The sequence below is a fragment of the Daphnia carinata genome, chromosome 7 (assembly GCF_022539665.2).
Source record: "Daphnia carinata strain CSIRO-1 chromosome 7, CSIRO_AGI_Dcar_HiC_V3, whole genome shotgun sequence".
In the NCBI taxonomy this organism is placed as follows: Eukaryota; Metazoa; Arthropoda; class Branchiopoda; order Diplostraca; family Daphniidae; genus Daphnia; species Daphnia carinata.
Window position 1 is genome coordinate 6,755,208 of NC_081337.1, and position 21,435 is coordinate 6,776,642.

General features: G+C 41.9%; 1 protein-coding gene across 2 annotated transcripts; it reads left to right on the top strand.

Moving 5' to 3' along the window:
• The first annotated feature begins 12 nt into the window (after nt 1-12).
• LOC130688084 (A disintegrin and metalloproteinase with thrombospondin motifs like) lies at nt 13-20,707 on the top strand. Of its 2 annotated transcripts, none has more exons than XM_059496386.1 (18): nt 13-828; nt 2,898-3,091; nt 7,515-7,578; nt 7,765-7,858; nt 7,969-8,113; nt 12,744-12,833; nt 14,577-14,877; nt 15,626-15,746; nt 15,890-16,019; nt 16,155-16,297; nt 16,599-16,651; nt 18,776-18,902; nt 18,972-19,136; nt 19,242-19,368; nt 19,447-19,551; nt 19,637-19,998; nt 20,070-20,326; nt 20,390-20,707. In XM_059496386.1, the coding sequence occupies exons 2-18, from the start codon at nt 3,008-3,010 to the stop codon at nt 20,539-20,541; spliced, it is 2,520 nt and encodes an 839-aa protein (XP_059352369.1). In that variant the 5' UTR covers nt 13-828; nt 2,898-3,007; the 3' UTR covers nt 20,542-20,707. The 2 variants fall into 2 exon arrangements, with proteins under 2 accessions (XP_059352369.1, XP_057367083.1); XM_057511100.2 differs by lacking the exon at nt 16,599-16,651 and adding an exon at nt 17,323-17,378.
• The last annotated feature ends 728 nt before the right edge of the window (nt 20,708-21,435 follow it).

Here is a 21,435-nt window from a genome sequence, read left to right on the forward strand (position 1 = left end):
TGCGGCTAGTCGAAGCTCAGAGAGGCTCTGGCCGTGGCCGCGTCAACAGGTGCTCCCTCAGACTTTTTTTTTTCCCTAATACCGTCCGACCAACCTCCTTGTCTTCGTACTACTTTTGCTGACTAAAAAAAAAAGAAAAGAACCTCACCGCATCGCGCTGTTGCAGTTGTTGTTATTGTTGTTTGTTGTTGCTTCCTTTTTTGAGCGCGCGCGCTCTCTCACTTTTGATTCCACCAGCGCAACGAGTGACCGGATTTTTTGTTATTCGTCGTTTGTTTCGTCAAAGAACTCGAAAAACAAGCAAAGGAAGAGTTAAAAAAAAAAAATTGAATCAAAAAGAAGAAAGTGCCGACCATTTGCATCCGAGTGACTCGAACGCTGCCATTTTCCAATAGTTATTGTTTGTTTGCATTTGACGGGAGCTCATTTCCATTCAGAAAATGAACATTATTCGGCAGTGTTTTCTTATCGACATAGCGGCAACATCGATCCTCGTTGAATCTCTATAAAAATTTCGTTCGTTGTCGTTTGCTTTTCGATTCACTCCGCCGAAACGGCCCCCCCCCCCCCCCAGTTTTCACACACAAGTGCGACCTTTTTTTTTTTGTTTTGTAGACCTCTGTGTTCTTCTGAAGTTTCTGCAGCTATCAACACGATCGTCGCTACTTGAACCTGCGCCGATCTCGATCGCCAAGAGTTACGACAAGACCCAAGCGACTTTCTCCCACTCAGTTTGGCTTCTCGTTTTGTGCAATTGGGCTTGGAATTAATTTGTTCAAAGCCGCGAGGAGCCACAGCTGAAACGTCACCACTACCCGGCATTTCCAGGTAACAGTCGATAATAATTACATGTCCCATCTTGAAATGTTTCGTCACACAACTCAGTTTGACGTCCACATTAGTGTGAACGAAGAGCCTTTTGTTTACGTTTCCACTTGAATTGGCGAGCTCTTTTCGCGTGTATGTATTACATTAGAACACTTTCTGAATGGCCATCAGACAAATGAAAATGAGGCCACGTAATGATAAGTTTGAAAGAGATGAAAACACACAATATCTGTGAAGCCCGCGGCTGGAATCTTTTCTCGGCCGTCCGCTTTGATGTGGCGATCTTTAAAAAAAAAAATCACAAACGAAATAAATAACCAACGTAATAATCGAGTGATTTACAACTGATGGACGTGATGTTCCCACCCAAAAAGAATACGCTTCGGTCGATATGACCGGAATAAGACGATGTCCCACGGAGAGAAAAAGAGAAATAAAAAAGGGAGAGAGAAAATCGCTGAGACCGGAGGCTCTTCAGACTTCAGAAAAAAAAAAAAAGGAAAAGAAAAATGACCCGAGTAGCCCCTTTTCTTATTCACTGCTGGCACCGCTGATGCTGTATATTTAATCGAGGACGTGAAACCTTTTTCAGTAGACAATTTTGCAGCAATACAAAACCGTCTGTGTCTCCTGCCAGTCAGGACTTTCCCGCACGATTCGAACGTTTGAATTTAATGCTGAATGCACGTTTCATACATTTCCATGTCGCTAATGTGTAGACCGTTTACATGTCGTACACGCATGTGCTTACACGGCGTTGTTGGTCACCAACGCCTTGTTTTATTTGTTCTTCGATCCCATCCACTTTGCGCTCGGACCTCTACATTTTCCTTTCTCCTTTTGCTGAAATCCGCCCCTTTCAATCCTCAAGCTGGGAGCATCTGCTGATTGATGGGCAAGCTGCAATGTCTCGGAGCGTTAGTTTTCTCTTAGAGTCGAAAAATAGGAGGGAGAACTAAATAGAATTTTGTGTTTTCGATTACCTACTTTTTGCTTGGTCAATTTCGGAATAATTGCGAACCTCCCCATGCTAAGATACCGTGACGCCATTGCTACTTGATTAAAAATGGGACTGAATAAAGAAAACGTCTTCTGCTCAAATTGAAAGCACGGCCGTTTTGATACGAAGGCAAACGAGAAAAAGCGTTGCCACTAAATCACACAAATCATGTGACAGCGGGTCGAATCCTCACAGGCCCTTGGGCAGCTGCGGAAAATAAAAAATGAATTCGAATGAAGCGCAACGATGGAAGAACAATTTACCGCGGGGGTGGCCTCCGGGAGGTACGTCCGCAGCATCCGGCAACTGCCTCTGCGAACACGTTGTTACAAGCAAACCAATTTACTATAATCGACCGTTCAGATGAATGTTGAAGAGATTCCTTAGAGAGAAAGCCCGACGATGCCAACACGAAAATGAAGATGATGAAGAAGGTGAAGAAGAGATAAGTAAAAAAAAAAAAAAGCCAAGTAAACGAAGCGAAAAAATGGACAGATGATGATCGTCTTTCATCTTGGCTTTCTCCTCAAGTGAAAATCCCTAGTTTTTTTAATTTCTTATTTCTCCTGTCTCTTTTTTTTTTCCTTCTCCGTTCTTTCCCATCTTCCTCCTTATGGACGCGTAAGACGAAGGGAAGGCGGGAATTGTTTCAAACGCTGCGAAAGACGCGATCCATTTGAGTTCCTCCCATTCGGCTTTAGTAAATAGGACAGCCCCACGGCCGTGAGTAACTTTAAACAGATACACACGCATGTGTGGTCAAACTCCGAACGAAAGAAGTACACACGCAAAACACATAAAAAATAGTCGTTGAAGCAGAGAATCTCTCTCTCCCCAAGAGTTTTGTTTCGGGAAAAAAAATTCGCACGAGTTTCTAAAATTATAAACAAGAAAGTGAAAGCCAATGATTACTTTGTTCAAATGGCTACCTTTAAGCCAACCCCCATTGTTTCGCGTGTAATAATAACACAAAAAATAATAATTGATGAATTTCCGATTTCTTTAAATTTTTGAGTTGTTTCTTTATTCGTTACTTTATTATAATTTTTTTTTTTTTTTAATTTTCTAGCATTTCTCCGCCCGCCTTTTGTTTTTTTCGAGGACAACCCAAGAGCATTGTTTTCTACTTTTCCTATTGCAGCTGCCATATTTAACCCACTCCAACATCCTGTTTGAATCATGTCTTACACTCGCATTTATCTCGCTGTGGCTTTCCTCTACCTTGCCACAGTTCAACTGCCCTTCACTGCTGCCAACAATCAAGTAAGTTGCAATTTTTTTTTTTGTTTTCAGTCTTTCTTCCTTCGTTTCGATGGCTGTATGTATTCTCCTTCGTCTAATTGATTAGTCACGACAATAGGGCATGTCAGATGCTTGTTTTCTTCCGCCCTTTTTCACAGCCACGTATGGCATCGATGATAAAAGGTCGTCGAGAATCGTCGATATCTTGTTATTACGAGATAACTGCATGTCGTCAGGTCGCATTGACTTTGTCGCCGCCGTACAAATCACGACGAATCATCGTCGATATGCACGGCCACCTGCCAGGACAGGCCACCTACAGTCTTTCATCCGCCTTTAGCCTTGTCTCACCTTGGCTTACTTCCCGCGTTCTGCCTCACCTTAAGTCCTGGACAACTGACGTCCTCAACACATAGAGACCGCACTCACAGTGGGTGCGCACGTCCCGCCTGTCTACATGACGGGAATAGGGAAAAACACTGGCCTCTCTTTCAACTGGTATTATTCAAATGATGGGATACCATATGTACAAGGAAATAAAAACGGAGAGGAAAAAAAGAATGACAACGATCGGTGATTTCGGTGGAGGTCTTACGAATCCGGAAAGAAGAAAACAGAAAATAAACATACGCTAATGGAGACGGCATCTTTAGGTGCGGTGTTTCAAATGGTCCAGCATGCGCAAAGCGAGGACGCCCGGCATTGAAAGTTATCCTGACAAAGCGCAGATTATTGAAAAGAACAAAATATCCTTCCGTCATCGATAAAAATAAAAAATACTTCCGCCATTGCTGGGATAGGGGGCAGACGCGGAAAAGTGGAAGCAGTGAGGAAACGAGCAAACGAATAAGAAAAAGAAAAAGATGGATGAAGAAGAGAGAGCATCCAGACGAGAAATGCGTGAGATGTGCACGCGTCATTTTGCCGCTTGATAGATGGGACGTTTAAAAGCGCGGCGATGCAAAGCCGGCGGCTTTCTTCCTAACATGTCAAGCTGCCTAGCAAAAAGAAAAAAAAAAGCGTAAGCGTTTACATCATCGACGCCGCAACGCATGATGGAATTTTGGCAATTTTCACCAAGTCTTTTTCCGTCCAATTTCTATTCATAAGACGTTTCTTATTCAGGGGAATGCATTCTTAAATGAGGAATAACCGCAAACTCTTCTTGTAATTCCGTCTTTTTTTCTGCTTTCTTCTTTTCTTCCGCGATCCGTTTAATCGACGAACCATCCATTGATATTATACGTGCACTGATGCGGTTTGCTCAATGCCAAGCGTCTTTTTAAAGGGAGTTTATTAGGCGTTGCGTTCGCGATGATGTCATCAATGAGTCGAACATTTTTTCAGATTAAACAGCTAAATGAACTCCAGGAATTTGATTCGTTCAGTGAAAGGAAGGGTCAACAATGGAGAAAGACTGGTAGGAAAAAAACATGTGCCATTCAACGTAAGATTCGCGATTTGCGAGCAAGCTAGTTCCCCCCAAAAATTGAGCTTTCTCCGTTGATTGATTGCTTGAACCGACGATAGAATGATTCGGAAGGCTCGATTAGCTTTCCGGTCTTCCTTTGCAGCTTACCAAAGAAAATAACAGGTACAAACAGGAAGAACAGGAACTAGATGAAATCGGGCACCGAGTTGTGAACGGGATACAAACTTTCACGTCTTTTCGCTTTATTTGTATTGTTTCGCGTGATTTTATTTGCGAGATGCGTACAACAAAGTCGTTTTTATGTTCAACATTTTTTTGTTTCTTGTGCGCTCGTTTGTGTAACAATCCTCACACGATAGCACGCGAGTCTACAATCAGGGACTAAAAAGGACGGCAGTAGGGCAGTGTCATCATCAATAGCGTCCGTTCATTGAAGGAGAAAACGCCCTGCGACGCCTGTTGGCCGCTTTCTCCTCTTATCGATGGGGATAAAAAGTAATCGTATCAGACCGAAAAAAAGAAAGAAAAAAAAGAAACACACGCAAAAAAAAAAAAGAGGAATAATAGTCGTGCGAGAGAGGGAAAAGAACGGAGAAGATCGAGGCTATGTTTACACGCCAGCGGGAGAGCGCGTGTGCGACATGAATCTCCTGCAGGCGCAACATCTGCGCGTACGGGACGCGTGCGAAGCCTTCGATTCCCGAGAAGGGCCTGCACGGTTTCGCTTGCCTGCTCACGCGCCAGCAGAGATGGCAGTCGACCTCTTTCGACGACAATCGTCTAGTAATGAACCGGACCGTGATCAAAGTGAAACAAAACGAAACGCAATTGCCTATTTTTGTAAAAACGGTCGGTATACATACCGTATGACACGCTTGAACGACGAGAAAATTACAATCGAAATGTTTAATCGAGCAGCTCAAAGTGATCGTGTACTTCCCTGGCGGCCAACATCCTACACACGCGCGCTTATAGAGAAGATAGTCATCAAAATCATTTAAAATAACAATAATAATCGTAATAACGTAAAAAAAAAATAAGGGGGACCTTCCCGATTTCGTTGGAGTCCTCGTTTTTGGACCGAAAGTCCTCATAGAATGCTATGAACTGTCTACTAGATATCAGCCGAGCGTAACCGTTCACTCTGGATTTTTCTTTTTTTTTCTGTTGGTATGGCTGCATTGTTAGAAAGGAGGAAAGAAAAAAAACAAAACAAAAAAAACCTTAAAGAATAGAACGTAACGCATACACACATGCCCCGCTCTGGAGCGTCTTATTTTCCACTACACGTGCCCTATATTTCTTGCGTTTGATGCGTGTTTCAATTCTTTTTGTTTTGTATTTGTTTGCGTGTTGTTGCTTTTTTAATTTTATTTATTTATTACGATTTTTGTTTGTTTTGCTGGAAGGGAAGCATGGTTCCAGGTAGCTAGACCGGGTGTAAATAAACTAGAGCAATACGGATTACCATATAGACCAAACGGCATAGGATGACCGTTGCGCAAGTGTAGTAAGGCGACCCACTTTTTTTTTTTCACCTCTTCACACAATCCATAACTCCCTGTTGAAAGATACAACACCGTTGTTCTGTTTGTATTTCGGTCGTGATGTCTTCTTTCTTGAAAAAAAAAAAAAACAAACAAAAAACTCGTGACAGATTACGTCATCGCCGAGAAGGCAAAAGGCCATTCTCAAAGTATGGTCTGCCAGTTGACTGCATATTCAGGATGATTCCGATGCATACCGGTGGGTTGTGGGCGTCCTTATAGAGAGACACGCGTCCGCCAAACCGATGAGTGGTAAAAATAAAATGTCTTTTCTGCTTTATTGGTGGGAAAGAACTGGACAACACGGCCTTGTCGGAGCTTCAGACATAAAGGTTTTCGTCGACGTAGACTAGCTGCGAAATACCCCATCGTGTGTGCACACACAGGTGCGTGTGCGTTGAGTTGCTCAAGGTTCACCTGATGCCATCGTTGTGATGTGCAACCTCGCTCGCGAGTTGATATTCGTGAATAAACCGGCTTCGGTTCCATGCTGAATACCCAAGTCGTTATATTAACAGTCCATCCATAATGTATGAATGTTTGTTTTTTTTTCCGTTGTCGGTATTCCTTTTTTTTTTCTCTCTGTACATTTTGCTAGACATTTGTGTTGGCGGAGAGAGATCGGTGCAAAAATGCTCGTGTGGCTCACGCTTGTTATTGGACTGCGCCGCGAATGGCATAGAAATGATTGTAGGATTGTGAGAAGTAAAGGAAAAAACTAACATGCACATTGAATGAAAAGACGATTGCATTTTTGAAAGACTTGAGGAAGAACAAAAAAAAAAATGCAAGCTTGAGGCTGTACGAGACTAGCAGCGAAAGCGCACGTACCCACTAGACACTTTCATCGTCATTTTCCCTTACAGACTTCTTCCTTTGATTTTCTTATTTTCTAAAAAAAAAAAAAATGTTTGTCGTTTAAAGTTAACTTTTCCTTCACGAACCCCGGCGGGCTAATAACTAACTAGTTGGTCGGGCTCGATGGCCTTCACGTATAAAAAGCACGGTTGCAATAGACGTATTGAATATATCTCTACGATAGAAATGACAACAATGGGACAAAAACCTACTGCGAGAAAGTAGTCGCTATAGTTTTGCATTGTCGGCTACTTTCGGAAATGAGTTTTTCCTTTTATCTTGTGAAAATGCACTCGTAAAACTAAACAACGAACGAAAGAAAATATATATATATATATATATATATTCGTTTGGTATGCGCGTGCGCAACACAATAGAAGAGATGGTAGTAGCAGCAGTGTTAGTTATTGCTTTGGCTTGTTCTCGTACACTCTTGTACTTTATGTTATTTGTTTTCAACGGCCCTGTCTGGGTGGTGATTTTTTGCCAGGATTTTGTGGGAATCCTTTTTTGGGGTGAATGCACAAATCTTTTTATGGAACATAGTAAACAAGCAAAGAAAACAAAAAAAAAACACAAGACTTAAAAACTGATGTTTATGTTACAGGTTCACCATGACATGACGCCAGAGGAACTGCGGCGGGTTTTCCACGTCGATTCCCACGATCAAGGTACGTTGTCTTAAATATCGGGCTAGAACAGCGCACTCTTAAAAAACAATAATACAATATTCTGTTATTTGATCAGAATTACGCCTGGTTTAAAATTACGCAATTGCATGTCTGGAATTTAAAATAAGACATTTGCGGCTTTTCGATCATTGTGGTCTTTATATTTCCTTTGGTGTTTTTTTACAGTTCCAACCTATGAAGTCATTAACTTGCGATCAAGGGTAAGGCGCGACGCAGAGCGAGATATCCGCCATGTCGACCTGTCCGCATTTGGCACACGGTAAAAACCCCTTTTTTAAAATAGAAAACAAATTACAGTATTTCATTCCAAGTTTGAACGACCTTTCATTCATTGCCATCTCATTTATTTTGCGGGCGAAATGTATACAGATACAACCTACGACTGGAACGCAACGAACAGCTGCTTCGTGGCGGCAACAAGGTTCGCGTGTGGGTGGCCGACTCGCCATCCGCCGATCAAATGGATGGAAACCGAACCCACTTTGGAGGAATCACACTCGAAGAGCTGCCTCAGGTAGGACAGCGTTTTTATTTTTTATGGAAAGCTGATGTTGTACATCATGGTCAGAAAACACTCTATGACCTTCCACGTATTAAAGTACAGCCAAACGGTTTGGCATTCTTGAATGGCATCGGTCTCTTGCCTAACCGAGAATAGCGTGGTGACAATTAGTGGTGACAGCATGACTTGGCCACTTGTCGCGTGCCATAGAGGAAAACGTTGGCTCTTAGCGACGTTTGTCCAGATATATTCCAGTCTATGGCCAGCTGACGTCGGCTGGACTGGCGTCCAAGTGAAAGTATATATTTTGCAGCGCGTGATGTGCGTTTGAAATCAAGCCGAGAATGACGTGGGGTCTAGTCAAAAGTCCAACAGGCAACTTTCTATCCACGATCGCAGTTGCAGACACTAGCTCCCCTGTTGGTTTTGCATTTTGTTTCCTCATCGGGTACGCAACGAAACGAATCGAAATCGATCAGTCAGGAAAAAATCCAACGTGAACTAAAAATCCTGGAGCTGTTAACGTCCCTCTTTCAATATTGTTTCTCGCTGATGTGACGAGGATAAGAAATTTTTGCCTTGCTTTCTGCATTGCTTAAAACTGATATTTGATCACAAGCGCATAGCAATGTATTGAAATCGAATGTTTGCAGACGCCCGAGCTTCCGTGTAGCAATCTGCTCTTGTCCTATGCAATGCATTTCCAAGGCTATGTTGCCCGTAGTTGGTGTAGGTGATTGAGTTGCGGAAAAAAAGTCGTTTCGGTTTTTTGTGTTGGGCGTGCCCTTAGACTCATTTCTTTTGTTTTCCCATTTGCAAGCGTCAGATACGAGGCGGAATTTGGCCTCGAAGGCTTCTTAACTTTTCACGGCACGCCTCGTAATTTTCCAAGTCTAAGGTCAATCCCGTAAAAAAAAAAAAATTCATTTAGGGTGCCATGATCGAAGGTGGTCGAGCATCCTGGAGGGTGTTGCCCATGGCGCTGGAAGAACTGGAGAAAAAACTAGAAAGGTGACGAAAGAGGTGACGTTCTTACATCGACAGAGCAAAGGGACGACAGCATAAAAACTCGCGAAGAAAGCGAAAGCGGTCCAGCATTTGCTCTAAGTCGTTTCCAGAAAGATAAGAAACTGGACAGCTATCACACACATACTGAGCCGCTTTAGCTGCTACGACTTAGAACAGGAAAGTAAGGCAAACCGTAACAGCAGTAAAACCTGAAAACGGCCATACGCTTTTGCCTGCGACGGCCTGATTTTTCATCGGGAACGAGATCATTAGAAAAGAAGCACTTGCGTTGTTGTTGTTGTCATCGAGATTGATAATTGGTTGTTCAGAGTTTCAGTTTGATTAACATTAGGTTTAGCTGCCAGCTAGGAGGTGAAAGGTTGCTGGCGCCGGTCCACCGTGTTGAGTTACGTTGGCGTCCCTTTTTCCCGCAGTTTTGTTATTCATACGAGAAAATGAAAGTTTGAACCAATCTTGCTGATTTTTTTTTTGTTGTTGTTGTTGCGTTTCCTTTCGTTTTTATGTAGAACAACAAGCAAATTTTTGAGTGCGCGAAACACGATTCATTTAGGTTTATAGTTTTCTTTAAATGGTCTTGTCCTACAATGCAAAAAAGAGAAAAATCTCAGCCGCCATTAAAGTATTAAAACCAACAAGGCCGCCAAGACCGCGCCTCGCCCTTCGGCTTTCTCGCCCACTCTTGGGCGAGGCATCGTTATTATTATTATTATTTTTTTTTTTCATTCTTTCAAAACAAAATCCAAAAAATGCGCTACTGCACACTGAATGTATCTACCATTAAAGAGCATTGGATGAAGCATTTTTTTGCCGTCATCTGAAAGTGCCGCATTTATGAAACCCATCATTTTTGTCCCCCTTTCGAAATGTCGACAAACTTGGCAAGATCAAGACAGAGTGATAGATCGGTCGCAAGAAACCGAAATCGCAAAAACAAGACATCACGCATGCAAAATAAATAAAGTAAATAAAACGACAGTTTAAAGGCAAGTTGAAGGTAGTTTGTTGTACTTATATCGTCGCTGTGGTGCGATGTCGATCAAGAAAGCAGATTAACCATTCGCTTCGCGTTTGCCAAACTATCCGGGTTCTTGATCTGGATTTTTTGTTTTTTTTTTCAAATTGGCATCGTCATCAATTCTTTTCTTTTTTTAGTCGATAGTTTTCCGGTTTATCACGAAAATATTTGTGCGTGGCTTGAAGAGGGAAACGAATTTTGGGGGGGAGGGGGGTTGGTAAACAAAATAAAAAGGTAGGACTTTCACCGTCTACGACACTGGGTAAATGACGTCACTTGGCCAGGTGCCTCGAGGAATGAGGATGAAAAGAGTTCAACGCCATTCAAATGCGGGGGAATGGTCCGAAAAAATAAAAAAGGCAGACAGCTAAGAAAAAAACAAAATAAGTCTGGAGAGAAAAAAAAAGAAAATTTTGAAACAGTAAAAAAAAAAGAGAAGGGAGAAACGGCCACAAACAATAGCCGCATAAAAAAAAAGTTAATGAACAAAAAGGCCAAACGAAAGATGTTGTGAAACGTGGACAGACACACCGCGCAGCAAATGATTACAGCATGTAGAAAGGTAGGCTGCCCTAGGATAAGAAAATGAAAAATGACATGCCAAATAACGAATAGCCTACGTGGCGAGTGCACGTCGACTAAGAATTAAAAACCACATCTGCACATTGCTTCATCATGGTCTAGTGGACATTTTTCAAAAATTTTCTTTAATACGATTAAACAACCAGCTATTTATCCATGTAAAGAGGGGAAATGCTACTGGTTTCCAGCTATGAACGAATGTGCTTTTAGCCGGTCAACGTCAACTTTGACGTGGATGGCGGCGGAAATGAACAACGAAAAAGAAGGAAGAAAGAAAAAAAGAGAAAGAGAAGGAAATTATTTAGAAAAAAAAAAAACTGGGTCAGGATTGTCATTCCCAAAATTTGTGAGAGTTTTTATTTGTCTATTTTATTTTTATTTTTTACTTTCACTAGTCCGGGTTCTTTTGAATACTCGGGGCAGTGAGCTTCCATCGCTTACGATTCTGTCAAGTTTTTTTTTTTTTTTTTTTTTTTTTACAAATTCTGGCCGATCATCCGTCAACGTGACGATGAAAACGCACGTTACTCGGGTGACAGAAATTACCTGATTCTTGTTTTTGTTCTTTTTTAAAATTTTCTTTCTCTTATTTTCTCTTTCTCCTGTTGCTAGTATTTCAATCTCCTTTTGCCCCTCACTTCCCTTTCTAGTCTTTTTATCCCGTCAGACTTCTCCGGTACGACAAATCTCTTATAGCTCGTCTCTTAAGACACGCTTTGCAAATGACTTTTACTCTTCCAGTCTTTTCTCTTGCCTTTTACCTCCTGTGGCGTTAGATTGGTGGGCACGAAACGACAACTTTCCAACTTGGTCTTTTTCATTGTTCTTTTCACGTTTTTTTTTTTTTGTGTGTCTCATTGCTTGTTCTTCGACTTCAAAACAAGCACTTTCTTCGGCCCACCACGGCCCAAACCGAAACGGGTTGGCGAAGCAGGCTGGATTGAGAGCATCAAGTACAGCATCTCGCGAGTTCCCCTTCACTTTCCAAATCAACTTTGAAAATAGATTTAGTAACTGCTCGTCTAACTGACTTTGAAAAAAATTTTCGTTTCAAAAATGCAAATAAGGATTTATTTGCTTTTTTTGAGTGTGTCCGCGCGTTTGTTCGGGGTAGATAAATGAAACAAAAGCCAATCACTTTCCTTTCAACTGAAAATTCACCTTGTTTGGAATGAGCTTTATTTCTTCGCTCCTTTTAGGCGACTCAATGTTTGGCCCAATCATCTACGCTTTTTTTCTGCCTTGAGTCCAGCCCAGAATTTTTTCTGAATAGTTTTTAGTTGATGTTGTTTGTTGTTGTTTTTTTTTTCGCCTTGTTTGACAAGCTTCTCGTGTCTTCTAAGGAACTATATTACACTACAAAACATTGGCCACGGGTTTTGGAAATCTTAGCCCGTGGAAATCTATACGGAGGAAGGTGGTGTGTGTTTGTTTACTTTTTCTGATTTCTATACCATCTTATTGAGCTCCTGCTGCTACGTACGTGCTGCATTCTTCTGCCTTTCAAGGTGTTTCCCCGTTACGACTTGTCTACCACCACATAAACTTTGGTACATTATATGATACCAGCCGTGAAACGAATGAAGAAAAGAAAAGCGAAGCACAAGCAGAGAAAAGAAATCCTTCGACCTTTTCTTGTCCCTGTCGACCGAAGAAGTAGAATGAATCATTCAGGAACTGTGTGCAGTTTCTTCCTCTCCTTGATGATTTTTTATGGTAACATTACCGACTTTAATTATAACCGTCGCAACCGGTTTCATACAGTGGAGTTGGTCTGCGTTTTCGTATTTCTGCCCTTTTGTTTGTTTGTTTTTTTTCTCTCTCTACTTCCAAAGTCTTTACGAGTGAAATAAAAAGAGCTCCATGCGATCATCAATGCCAATCGTTCTGGCTAATAATGGTATGGGTCTGGGGGGGAAGATTGTCAGTTACAAGCTGAGTAGTCATTTTTCAAACCAGTTCTTAACTTTATTCTTTTTTTTTACATTTTATGTGCTGACTGTTTGATTCATCAAGGACGAAGACGTCGGTATCGTCTACCAGGATAAGGAGACGATGGCAGCGGTGCTAGTCAACCACGACGCCGAAGATGACGCCCTCATTCTGGTACAGTAACTTGTCTTTCTTCTAATTTTTTTTTTTTTTCGACTTCAATTTGCCCCCAAAACCGCGGAGTGTTATGATGGATAACATCCACGCCTCAAGTGATTTCCATGCAAGCTACTTATTTTCAAAAATTACTGAATTACAAGCACAGTTTCAAACGGCGGAAACAAGTTCCCATGCCGTCCGTATTCACCGCCGTAAGAGCCAATAGAGAGGGAGAAAAAAAAAAGTGATTGGTCAGAGAAATTTCGGTCAAGATTAGAAAAAAAAAAGACCTTGACTCACCGATGTGGAAACCGATTTGAATTCGGGAAATTATTGAGCTATTTTTCCTCGAGCCTAGTGAAGAGAAAATGATTTTCAGAAGCAAAGCACGATTTTTTCTTTCTTTTCCTTTTTGATAGCGCAACAGAAGACTGACGACAAACGGAGGAACGAGAATTGGAGAGAAAATCATGATAAGGAAAAAGAAAAAGAAAAAAAAACCAAATAAATCATATGCGGTGCTCCTCTCGTTCCAGTTCGACCTTGGTTTTCCGGGACTTTAAGATTCTTTCATTTGAAAAGAAAAGTCATTAGACAGGCACCGCGTTGCTGTTTGGAACAGGGGGGAACCTTGAGCGTTGAAACGACATGGTGAGCGCGCGCGCCGTTCGTCAGGTTCTTAGATTAAAGACAACTGGTAGAGAGATGGAAAAGAGAAGAGATGGAAGGAAATGAGACAAAGCAATGGCAACCGTATGGTCCACAAAGAAATAGGGAACGAGAGGCCAAAAGAGGGAAAGGCAAAGTATCTATTTTTCAACGAGATTTTTCTCTTTGGCAGAGCCGAAACGTCAAGAACATCCAATATCCTCGTAACAAGATTATGAATGGTAAATGGCAGGACGGAGCGGTGAAGGCCCCCAAAAAGACTCAATGTCATCAGCGCGCAACCGTTTCGACCCATTACACTCTCTGGGAATTGAAAACGAAGTAAAAAAAAAACAAACAAACGATCAAGATAAGCGCGAGAATTATCGAATGGGAAATCCCGCATAACCTCGACAGAAACCGGAAAGGGGACACTACAGCAGACGGGGAATGTAGGAAATTTTTAATTGATTAAAATGACCAATGTCGAAAGAAGCCGCTTGAGAAATGAAGCTTTATCATAAGCAAAGGAATTCCAAAGAAAGTAACAGTTGGCGGCTTTCCTTCTTTCCCTTCTATCTCGCCAAAACACCTGTTGGATTTTGTATTCAATTTTACTTAAGGAGGTTGTGGCCGCACCTTATACCGATCATCTGCATTTAGGGGTTTCAAAGGTCGTACGTTGGATTTGAAAACTGCGGGAGAAAAAAATGTGGTAGACAAAAGGCAGAAATGAAGACAGAAGAAAAAAGCGCCATGATCGTGGATCCTGAAATGGGACAACCTTTGGCCTCTTAAGTAACTTTAAAAAATAGCACGCGAATAAAAAATGATTGAACAATGGGGAAACGGGCAATGCGGATACGATTGCAGAATTTAGCGATGTCGACAACGTAACTGGCTATTGTCGTAAACTAAACGACTGACTCTTGATTATAGTTGTCCATCAAGCTCCACCATCTTTTACGTCCTGTCATAGAGGGAATAGCGCTCAGCCGTTTTCCTTGTTCATTCTTGGCTTCCTCTAAATTCTTTTTTTTTTAAACCATGAAAAAAACGAAAAGAAACTAAAAAAACACTAAAGCAATTGTTCATAATTTAATCAAATAGGATGGAACTATCGGGAGTGAATTGGTCATTCGTCCTCTGCCCGCTAAACACCGCCAACAGCAGAAGAAGCCGGCCGGGGTCCAGCTTCAGAGCGGCTCTCACGACGACGAGATGTTCATGGACGAAGAAGATTTCCGCTCGGCCGATTTCATGACCCCGTCGCCGCCGTCGACTCTGCCGCCGGCCAACGACACGGAGAACGCTTTAATCCGCAAAAAGCGCTCTGTCTTTGATATGCAGCACAGCATTGGCTCCCACATTGTTTACAAGCGAGCCGCCATCCAATCCGATGACGATTATGGTACGTTTATATTGCTTTTTTTTTTCCTTTTCTTAGGTTCTTTTCTTTTCGTTTATTTTTTATTTTCTTATCTTGATGCTGTTCCCCTTTGTTGTTATGTCGCCCATCTGATATTCAAATAGCTTGAAAATGTAGTTTTAATGAGTCTAGCAGGATTGCAATGGGGGCTCGGAACGAAACGCTTTCGTAGTTTTCTCGTCCATCCGAAGCACAGCCATTAGCCCATTTGGCGATCATCTTTTTATTTACGACGGAACCATTTTCTATTTTTTCTTTTCTTGGTGGGAGAATCAGGTTTGGGTTTTTAGCTGGGAGGTTCGATCAGCTGGTGAAAGGATTTTGGACAGAGATGGAACAAGGAAAAAGAAACAATGTACTTGAATAGAGACAAGCGGCCAAGCGCAAAATCAAGTACCATATGGGATCGTCCTTGAATGGCACGTTAAGTTCTGGTGATTTTCACGGCTATATTACGGCCATCTAAGAGAAAATCTCGCTTGAGAGCAGCGATCAAATCGAGGCTTCATTGAACCCGTGAATCCAATAAAGAAAGTAGTTATACAGGGTACTTCTCAGATGTTCACCTATCTAAGCTATTTTATCCTTTCCTATCATTTAAACACTAAATAATGAACCAAAATAATAAGACAGAAAATAATGACCAATTAAACTGTATATGTGACGCAGAATTCGATTGCTTTTTATACTCATTTTTTTTCTCAATATCTTTCTTTTCCGGAAATTTCAGCATTTATGGAAATGGATTTGCCTCCAACGGGGAAATCACAGCGCATGCCACGCCAGAAACGCAGTGCACCACCAACTATCTATCCTGAAATTTTAGTGATCGTCGACTACGATGGTTACAGGTAAGGACATGTGTTTTTAGCACCTTAAATCGCCTTGTCCCTCCTTCGATTCGCCAATCACGTCCAATACTTGGTGTGTTTACACCCACTGTGACAACCTTTCCGAACTTGAAATAATATTTGCATGGTTTCTCCGATCGCAGGTTGCACAACGGCGACAACGCCGAGATCAAGAAGTATTTCGTCTCCTTCTGGAACGGCGTCGACCTCCGCTACAAGTTGCTTAAAGGACCCAAAGTGCGCATCAGCATCGCCGGCATCATCATCTCCAGGGTGCGTCGTACAATGGCTTTTCAAATTTTTTGTTACCTTCTTTCTCGTGCCAGCTTTCTTTTTCCTTTGTGTCGTTATTGTAAAAAAAACAAAAAACAACTCCAACTAATGGTGATTGAATGTGGTTAAACACAGGGACGAGACGCGACTCCTTATTTCGAGAAGAACCGTGTCGGGCGCAACGCAATCGACTCGACAGCGGCCCTGACTGATATGGGAAAGTACCTGTTCCAGGAGAGGCGCTTACCCGTCTACGACATTGCCGTAGCCATAACCAAGTAAGTTAGCCACCTCTCGATTGCTCTTAAAGATAACCGAGTATTCTCAGATCGTATACACAAGCGAACCGTAAGAATTTGCCTTTTTTAACGTCGTACAACAAGTTTGCTCAGTTGGCCATTTTCGTTTGATGGTTCTCGTTGACGTTTGGAAGCGAGAAAATATTCAACAACAAAAAAATTATCTTGAAAACGTGGAGCATTTTGACACATTTGAATTTCTAATTCAATGGCTTTTTGTGCTGTTTTTTTTTGTTCTCTTGTCCGTCCTTCTTCTCCTTCTTGCACCCGAATATTGCAGGTTCGACATGTGCCGACGTCGTAAAAGCGGCCGCTGTGCGAACGGCACCGCCGGTAGGTCTCTCGCTTTAGCCCCCTCCCTTGCTTTCCTCGTTTGTTCGTCCAATCCTTCATTCCTTATAGCCGATTTCCAGTGAAGCTAACCGCCATCGCTTTCGTTACTAACAATCCTCCAGCTCTTCCATTGATGTGCTTTTTATATATATATATATTTCCTCTCGCTCTCTTTTTTAAAGCCCTCTCGTCTGCGGGAGGTAAAAGAAATGCTAATCGTTAAGGTGAGCCTTCCATGAATGGTAAAAACAAAAATAAGAACCAAATGTCTGTCGAATATGCTAGTCGCTTCTAGCCAAGCTAAAAGGCCATCGCGTTGAGCGGGCTCGTCTTTGAGCAGTCCCCGTCGTTACGATAAGATACAGAAAGATCAACGAAATTGTGCCGCACTGCAATTTTTGCCTGTACAGCCAATTTTTTTTATCGAAAATTTTCGTTGTAAACCGCAACTTATACGAACAGAGTCCAGGATATTAGGAAAGACAACTGAAAAGACTTGAGTAATTCATTTAACGGACTTATTTTTTTTCAGAACATTTCGCGCTGTGTGTGATGTGTATATTTGACTTTAGAAATTGACTGCACCAAAACGGTGGATAAACCGTGTGTCGAAGGCAAGCGATTTTGTCGTGGTTAACCGTGTTTGGCATTATTATTATTATTACTTCCAGATTGGACATGTGTAGACGTGAATTCGTTTCGGACGATTGCAATCGAGGAACTGCCGGTAAGTCGAGACCATACTGTGACTTGCAACTTTTACTGTGAAAAAAAAAGAAATGAAAGCGAACTTTACTTGACTATGGCCCCAAAAGAAAGTGAGCGAAATTCTTTCGTGTTTGTTTATCTTGTCGGTCGTTCTCTTTATTTCGTTTCCTTCCCAAAACCATACTTTACGAGGATATATGATTCCACTGGTTTCTCAGAGCGAGATGAATGGACAGTTCATTGTGGTTGGGAACATGCCTAGAGAGTTGGAATTGTAGAGAAAACGAAAGAGAAAGATGAACAAACACAAAAGTAATAATAGCACCGAAAAAAACCCTATTGCATGTAAAACATGGCGATGTGGCATTTAATTGTCCCGCTCTGCTTGTTAGTGGCCATACAGAGAAAATCAACACGAAGAGTTTCACTCCACTTTGGGCCGCATCTGTTGATGATGCATGAATGACTTGCCTACATATACGCACTTCATGTTACTGTCCACTTTACACCACTTTATATCACTTACTTGCCCTTACTTTACTTTACTGAACGTGTATTTTTGTGAATCAAATAACTTTCCACATGACCAAATTTTTGCATGACGAAACAGTATCGACCTGTGTAAACTTTCAAACGCACTTGATTACCTCGACTTCGCGGGACACATAATCTCAATTATGCCTACACGAAATCATATTTTTGGAAACAACAATTGGCACTGCACCAGTTCACACAGCACTTGGCCCGTTCCACGCCTATTATATATATATTTTTAAAGAAATTTGAATTTTTCCAGTCGATTCAAGAAGTGGAGAAGTGCAGCAGTTTCACCTTTTTCTTGCTCGAACTTAACACAAATTTCAAATCGCCTTCGTCGAATAGTCGACTAAAATTTCATGATTTTTTAAGGACATAAAATGAACAGAGAAAAACATTAAAAAAAAGAATATTTGAAATAATTGTCAGAATTGAGGTAAGATTTTGTTTTGCCTTCCAGCTGCCGCATCCACACTTCGAATTTAACACACGAATTACCATGGAAGCGTGTCCAGTTCATCACCGATGAATTAAATCACCTCGCTCTTTATTGCAACTTCTCATCCCTTACCCTGTTCAGTAATACAAAAAAAATATAAACAAAGTATATAAACAAAAAAAAAAGCAACGAATATGGGAGAAAAGAAAAAAAAAAGCTTTCCCAATCCATCCTATATCTACTGTACCTTTCTTGTATATATAGCGGTGTTCCATCTTCTTTCGCTGTCTGTCGTTGATGGGGTGACTCGCTCTAGCATCGGCATCACAACTTCTTGGTTTCTCTATCCTTTTCCTCTACCACATTGGATCATCCTTTTCTGTTGTCCCCCTTGCTTTCAAGATTGATCGTCACAATTTTCTTAATGCCCCTAATTTCAGGATTCGCCTACGTCGGTGGAGCCTGTGTCGTCAACAAGCGTCTCGAGAAAGTCAACAGCGTAGCCATCGTTGAGGATACTGGCGGCTTCTCCGGAATCATTGTCGCCGCTCACGAAGTCGGCCATTTGTAAGTGGCGTCCTGAAAACGAAACAACACAAAAACAACAAGTTTTAATTCAGATTTTATTCCATTTAGATTGGGCTCCGTTCACGACGGTTCACCACCACCGAGTTACTTGGGCGGCCCCGGTGCTCAGCGTTGTCGCTGGGAAGACGGTTACATCATGAGCGACTTGCGACACACTGACCGCGGTTTCAAGTGGTCTTCTTGCAGCATCGCCCAGTTCGACCATTTCCTCAAGTAGGGCTCGATGGCTTCATAGTCCCATTATTAGGGTCTGGCTTGATGGCACGTCAAGTGAAACGGTCTCATCAATTCTTCGTTCTTTTCTTGTTGCAATGACAGTGGAGAAACTGCCACCTGCCTGTTCAACAGTCCGCACGAGGACGCTGTTCTTCCCCGTGTTCTACCTGGAAAACTGCTCAGCCTTGATGCCCAGTGTCGGATGGATCGTGGAACATCTGCCTGCTTCGTAAGGCTCCATTTATTAGATAAATAGCCGCTGGATTGTGTCGTAATAAAAACACCTTGATTATTTCCCAAATAACAGAAAGACGATCGAGTCTGCGCTCAGCTGTTTTGTTTCGACGCTTCGTCTGGTTACTGCGTCTCTTATAGACCGGCAGCAGAAGGCTCTGCCTGTGGAGACGGCCAGGTAAATAAAAAAAAAATCCTTTCTACCCTACTGAAATATGGCGTTTAAAATATGGTGGACTAATTCTTGATTTTGATTTCCCCAGATTTGCAACAATGGACGTTGTATCGTCGAGAACGAAAATGCTATTCCCGACTATTCAGAAGACCTCGGTCTCAATTCTTTCCTGAAACGAACTGATACCATCCTGGCGGCCACAGAACCTAAACCGTTCTTTACTGGAGGCCTCGCATCAACGGCGCACGTTTTCAACCCAACAACTCCGAAAGCAAGTCCAACCACGTCTAAAGTCACAACTACCACTACGAAACCAACGACAACAACTACCAAGGCGACAACAACCACGATTAAAGCAACAACAACCACTGTGACTACAACTTCAAAACCTTTGATCACGACCATTCCGTGGTGGCACACGAGTTCCAAGAGCTCAACACCATCCACAAGGTGCGAAAAAATTATCTTTTTCCTCACGTAACTGATGTTTGTAATCATCCTATTCGAAATTCGCAATTTAGATGGTGGAATAATTGGACCAAACGATCAACTCCGGCATCGGTAGACTCGCAATCGGCTAACACCCAACCCGCGGCGTCATCCTTGTCTATTGCGCCATCCACTGTTCCAGCTACGACGATTACTACACCTCGTCCTACACTTAGCGTAACAAGATTCCGGACGACGACGACCACCACCCCAACGACAACAACAGAAAAAACAACTACTCGCACAACTCCTGCCCTTAGCCCGGGGTCAAATAAATTTTCCAGTTCTGGTATGTCTTTTTTAAAACCTGACGATGAAAGATGAAATTTAAGTGTCTGTTTGTGAATTTCAGGTGTTAACGAGCTATGCGAGGATCGGATAACTAAAATTGCCGGATCCATGTCCTGCCAAGACTTCCTACAGCGTTACGGTTTCCAGTATTGTCGCCAACCATATATTATGAAGAACTGCTGCGCATCGCAGCAACGATTCTGCCCAAACTAAAGAAAAATAAGACCAGTGTGCTTGCGATTTCAGAGAAACATTATTCCAGACACGTGAAAATCAGAATGTAATGTCGCTTGCGGCTCAGTGGCGAAACAGAGACACAACAGACTATATTTCGGCGTCATTTGGTCGATGAAGGAAAAAAAAAAGATAGAATTAAAAATAGAACAAACAGAAAATATTAAGAGAAATGATGAGGTGCGTTCACGATCTCCGAATTTACTGGAAATTGTCGACAGAGACTGCCGCAACATACAACCCATTCGCATAATTTACGTGCATAAAGATTAGTTCAAAGACCCATTTCCGTTGTTAGATGTGACCAAGGGTCTTTTCGTTTTCATTATTATTTTTTTTTAAATCCATAAAACATTCTGTTTTTTATGCTCGTAATTAAAGAAAACAAACAAAACTAAAGAAAAAAAAAATTTGAACTTATCGCGCTGGTGTTCCTAAGACACGAACGTTCATGCAAATGTTATATGACTTTAGCCCTCCTATTGGTTGGACTCACTGGTATATATAACGGCTAGAAAAATCAATGATGCTCCCACTGGATGGTGATGATCATAACATAACGGAACGATTGCAAACAAACCAGTCTTGCCTGTGTGAGCTCTGAAGCCTCACTGTACAGATGTACAGACTCGTGTGACTGATTTTTTTCTTCCTCTGATGTACAAGATTTTGTGCCTCATGATTGTTTTTGTTTTTCTTCTCTCCCTCCCCCCCGCCCGCCCCACGTTCTCCCCAATTTTTAATTACCGTGCAAGCCCCAATTGAATTACTAGACCATTCGCTTGATGTACGCGTGCCTTTGTTGAAACGAAACAATTTTTTATTTTATTTTAAACAATTTTTTTTCTTTGTGTTGTGGATAATTACGCGGTG

Coding starts and splice junctions, on each gene's coding strand:
- LOC130688084 (XM_057511100.2), top strand. CDS start 3,008: ATGTCTTACACTCGCATTTATCTCGCTGTGGCTTTCCTCTACCTTGCC. Junction 7,579..7,764: donor CGTCGATTCCCACGATCAAG/GTACGTTGTCTT, acceptor GTTTTTTTACAG/TTCCAACCTATGAAGTCATT. Junction 14,878..15,625: donor CCAATCCGATGACGATTATG/GTACGTTTATAT, acceptor CGGAAATTTCAG/CATTTATGGAAATGGATTTG.